This window comes from Sinocyclocheilus grahami, unplaced genomic scaffold (genome assembly GCF_001515645.1).
Source record: "Sinocyclocheilus grahami isolate Dianchi unplaced genomic scaffold, SAMN03320097.WGS_v1.1 scaffold42.1, whole genome shotgun sequence".
Taxonomy (NCBI): domain Eukaryota; kingdom Metazoa; phylum Chordata; class Actinopteri; order Cypriniformes; family Cyprinidae; genus Sinocyclocheilus; species Sinocyclocheilus grahami.
Genome location: NW_015505221.1, coordinates 1,881,740 through 1,886,874, shown reverse-complemented (window position 1 = coordinate 1,886,874; position 5,135 = coordinate 1,881,740). Strand labels below are relative to the sequence as shown.

The 5,135-nt window shown below is 35.6% G+C and overlaps 1 protein-coding gene across 2 annotated transcripts in view; it reads right to left on the bottom strand.

Moving 5' to 3' along the window:
* Positions 1-1,500: 1,500 nt before the first annotated feature.
* Positions 1,501-5,135, bottom strand: part of LOC107582248 (stAR-related lipid transfer protein 13-like) — a 101,409-nt gene continuing 97,774 nt past the window's right edge. For both annotated transcript variants that reach the window (XM_016268016.1, XM_016268017.1), the window contains 8 exons: positions 4,942-5,101; positions 4,417-4,615; positions 4,097-4,310; positions 3,710-3,830; positions 3,360-3,596; positions 3,036-3,253; positions 2,380-2,556; positions 1,501-2,256 (listed from right to left, as the gene is read on the bottom strand). In XM_016268016.1, coding sequence (XP_016123502.1) covers positions 2,139-2,256; positions 2,380-2,556; positions 3,036-3,253; positions 3,360-3,596; positions 3,710-3,830; positions 4,097-4,310; positions 4,417-4,615; positions 4,942-5,101 — 1,444 coding nt within the window. In that variant the 3' untranslated portion in view covers positions 1,501-2,138. The remainder of the gene's footprint in view (positions 2,257-2,379; positions 2,557-3,035; positions 3,254-3,359; positions 3,597-3,709; positions 3,831-4,096; positions 4,311-4,416; positions 4,616-4,941; positions 5,102-5,135) is intronic.

Sequence of the window (5,135 nt, the reverse complement as noted above, 5' to 3'; positions counted from 1 at the left end):
TTCAAACGCAAGTTTTGAGCAGTGTAGAGTAGCGCTTGTTTGTCATTTCTCTGATCACAAATGCAGACATGATTTTATGTTTATGCGGCGCGATGCAACGCAACACGTAAAAAGACAGTATTAGTCATTTTAATCTGTAATTGTGTCCCCACTGGATGCAACAAATGTCTCGTTTATAATGGGTTTTAATGTTTTTGAATCATCGCTCCGGCCGGACAGGGCATCACAGTATGGTAAGGGGCGTAACATTCACGTCATATGCTTGAGGTATTCGGCCAATCACAACGCACTGGATAGCTGGCCAATCACAGCAGACCTCGCTTTTCAGACCGATGAGCTTTGTAAAAATCGACGTGTTTCAGAAAGGCGGGGCATAGAGGAGAAACAATAATGTACAGTATGTGGAAAATAATGTGTTTTTGAACTTTAAACCGCATAAACATATTTCATTACACCAAATACACCAAATAATGTTCTTTTTAGCAACACCATATGACCCCTTTAAGCAAATGCAGGTGGAAAAAATTATAATAAAATGAAATTAAAAAATCACTCTTAATTTATTGTCATTGAGTTACACTACCATTTAAAAGTTTTGGGACAATAACATTTATTAATGCTTTTGAAAAATGTATTTATGCTCACAAATAATGCATTTATTTGGTCAAAGATACCAGTAAGAATGTGTAATATTACAATAATATTAATATTACAATTTATTACAATTGTGTTAATATAATTTAAGTGTCACATCCTTCAGAAATCATTCTAATGTGCTGATTTGGTGCTCAAGAAACATTTCTTATTATTATCGATAAATATTGCTGCTAAATATTTTTGTGAAAACATTTCTTCATGAATTGATTAATAGAAAGCTCTTAAAAGTTTTGGGACAATAACATTTATTAATGCTTTTGAAAAATGTATTTATGCTCACAAATAATGCATTTATTTGGTCAAAGATACCAGTAAGAATGTGTAATATTACAATAATATTAATATTACAATTTATTACAATTGTGTTAATATAATTTAAGTGTCACATCCTTCAGAAATCATTCTAATGTGCTGATTTGGTGCTCAAGAAACATTTCTTATTATTATCGATGTTAAAAACAGTTGTGCTGCTAAATATTTTTGTGAAAACATTTCTTCATGAATTGATTAATAGAAAGCTCAAAAGAACAGCATTTATTTAAAATAGTCTTTACAAAATAATCTTTATTATAATATTTATAAATGTCTTGTCATATTGTCACTTTTGAGCAATTTAATGCATCCTTGCTGAATAAAGGTATTCATTTCTTTAAAATAATAATAATAATAATACATCTTACTGACCCCAAACGTTTGACCAGGTAGTGTATGATTTTGAGTATGGTTATGGTATTATTGTTGTTATGAAAAACTGATATTATATCAATAATCATGTAGATGATAGGAAGAAAATAAGCATCAAATAGACAGTAAACAAATAAATATTAATTAATTTACAAAGTTTAATTAAAAATCATCATCTCTTTATCATTAATGTAATCCAGTACTATAAAAGCAGGTCTGAGAAAATCAAACCCAAGTCATTTTGTCAATCCTTTAAAACAAGCAATTAAAAATTCCATAATATTACACCCATTCATGGACAGAGTAACATTTTGTACCATATGAATTAAACTGATATCTGTGCAAAAGGAGATATCAGACACATGTATACATAATATTTGTACTACATGAGCATTTAAATATATATATAGTCTATACAAGATGTGTGTGTAGATACACACAAATACAAACAAACACATACATGGACATGCAGTACATGCATGTGCAAATATAGATTTATTTTTTAATTAAATAAAATATATGCTTCCCAGAAGCACTTAAGAGCTTAGGTGTCCTATACATTGTATAAGATCATATAAAAGAATAAAATTATTAATTATAATACAAATAACAATAGTTACAATAAGATAATATTAAAAATTAACAAGCTAAAGGTACATTGGTAAGTTGACGAACATTCCCATTTGGGTTTATTACCCAGACCAGGCAACTCTGCCCATTGTGCAAAAGGGCAGACATTTCTCAGGGTTTATAGAGTCACAGAACTGAGATTTCTGTTTCCAGAATGATAACAGGGTTCAAATTTTTGTTTCTGGACCCTCTGTGTGGATTGGCTGGAAGGAATTGCGAATACGAGCAGCTTCAGCGGCGCAAAGGTGTCCGAATGCTTTGTTATACCAGTCCGGAGTTCTCCCCCTGAAAAATAAAAAGTGCAGGACGTGACCCCACTGACGTGTATGGATTTCTATGAACAATGCGGTTACAGTCCGAGAATTCTATTTATGTGTATGAGTGAGTCAGTCAGCTATATTTACTCACTTCAGGTCCACTCTGCAGATGTGGGTGAGTCTGGACTTGCCAGAGCCACAGGGCTCCAGTAAGTAATTGGATTCCATCACTATAGCTCTGATGCCCCCTATAGGCGGACAGTCCTCATGCTCAACAGACACGGACACCAGAGAACACGTCCCCCGTGGCAGATCCGTCCTCCACGACCTGAGCACAAACATCAGTGGAACTTTATAAAAAATCGCTGTCATCTGTGATCTAAACTGTAAATCCATCCACCCATCCAATTAATTATTATTATTATTATATATTTTTTTTGGGTTACCACTCATTTGGACAAATTCATTTTCTATAAGTTTCCAGTCATTTATTTTTGCTTATGTCATTTATTTTTGTAAGGTTATTTCTGTGAGATATATGAAATGATACAACATAACGTTGCTAGTATTCGCTACACATATATATTAAATATAAATTAATTTAAAAATGTTTAAATTAAAAAACTAATTTACATGGCTTTCCCAAGTCTTTCCCAACTACCAAAATTCACCAGAATGCCCAGGTTTCACATGACTGTGGGAACCCTTTTATCTCATTCATTTAACCAGTGCTCCATAAATCTGTATATCGTTTAAAAAAACAGCAGAAAGCATCACGTCATTCCCTCAGTGAACAGACAGACCCACCTGAGCACTACAAAGTCTCTGCTGGGATGAGGAGGCATACAGTTGAGGACATACTGGAAAACTTCCGTTTGCCTGTCCAGGACCTCACACACTTTCCAATTCATCAGATCCACGTCCCACAGGTGGCGTTCCCGAAGAACACGGTTTAGAACCACAGACGGAGGGGCTTCCACCTCCACTGAGACCCTCCAACGCCGCAGAGGGTTACCATCACCCACCTGGAGTTAAACCAAAGAACCTCACTTAGTATTCATTAGCAGTATTATCAAGATTTTATTTAATCTTTATGTCGTGTTGTGAAAAGTCAGAATTTTCCAATCATACCTTCTTATAGGACAGCTCTGTGTTGCCGGTGCTCTGACAGGACACCCAACCTTTGGCCTTTTCCCGTGATTCTTTGAGGAGACCCTGTAGCCTGGCCTCCATGAATGCAGGCCAAGAGCCTTCATCTTCCCCCTCTTCCTCTTGATGTTGCCGTTTGCAGAGCTCCTCAATCGTGGGAGCCTGAAGCTCGGCCTCCACGTAGGAGTTTCGTGATTGTGTCACCATTTCATGTGGAATCTGAGGGAAAATAAAACAATTTGTGGTCTGCATTAGGGACAATTGAAAAGGCAAATAAAAACCAAAAAATGTGAATGCATTGTGAGTAAAGTATAGATGCGTGTGTGTCTCACCTCAAACAAGCGGTTACACTCTGTGATCATGTGTACCAGGCCCTGAGTGGCAGCCAGGTTTTCATTCAGGTCCTTTTGGTCTGGCCTCCCTGTAGCATACTTTTTCTGCATCTGCATAGCTCTGCAGACAGAATAGAAAATGATTTAGTTAAGATGACAATAAACTTTTCATGAAATTAATTTCAATAATTTAATAATTTAATTTTATAAAAAGTTAAATAATTTTATTTTAAACAATAAAATGTAATATTATTATAATAATAAATTCAAGTCAAGAAATACATATTATTCCATATGAATTATTTGGACATTTTATCTGCCATATAATGATGGATGAAATTAATACATTATATACTACAGTAGATCAATAGTAGATATGTTATCTACCTTGGTGCAAGATTGTCCTTCTTCAGGATGTTGAGATGAAAAAGTGAAGGTGCCAGACACACTGCAATGTTCATAGGCGTCATTTGATTCTCTTGCACTGAGGATGTGACATCGCTCAGGAAGCAGAGCAGTGTTTGCAGTACCTCTCTGTTTTCATCTGACATCAGCATGATGGCCGTCTGCACAGCCTGCAAGCGCTGCTCTTTGGGCACATCTAAAGAAGAAACAGGGATCAGGTGACTAAAGGAAATCTGTATTTCTCTTCCTAAATGCATGAGATGGATGTAGGAAAGGGGTTAGAGTTGGTAAGTGTTTCTTACATTGGTAAATGTGGAGGAAGGTTTCACCCAGTTTGCTGGTCAGAAGTGGCTCAGGCAGATCCCTGAAGAACTGTTTGACCATGTCGGCCACATCATACGCAGACTGGTCTTCATAGTTGACATCATCTGGAGAATTCTCATTCATCTGTCTGAGAGCTTGGATACGAGACTTCACTCCTGACTTACGAAAAAGACCCACCTAGAACACACAAGACAATTTTAATAGTGAATTTTCTCAGATTTTTTAGGATGTTGAAAACAAGAAATTGTACATTAAAACTGTAAAGAACTTAAGCTGACTTAAAAGGAAATATAATATAATGTGCACATACAGGATTATGTACATTCACATTTAAGAATAATTGTTTAGCCCATTAAAAATTGTAAATAAAAGATAATCAGACAAGCATGATTACGAAAATAGGCTTCAGCATTATTTATTGAAATAAAATATTATGATACTGTTTTCAGATTGCCATTAGATGTTTATACAGTTATATTGTTGATTTGATGACCCTGACTAACCTGATCAAGGCACTGGCTCCTGAGGTAGCGCAAAGCCTGCTGGACACCAAGAGGTAAAGGTTGACCGAAGCGTTGCACATGCACAAACAGTGGAACCCCGAACACATTCTTATCCTTATAGTCTGGAACCTTCATCCTCTTCATAAACTTTGGCACAGACCTGAGAGGTACAAAAAAAACAAAAAAAATTAAAT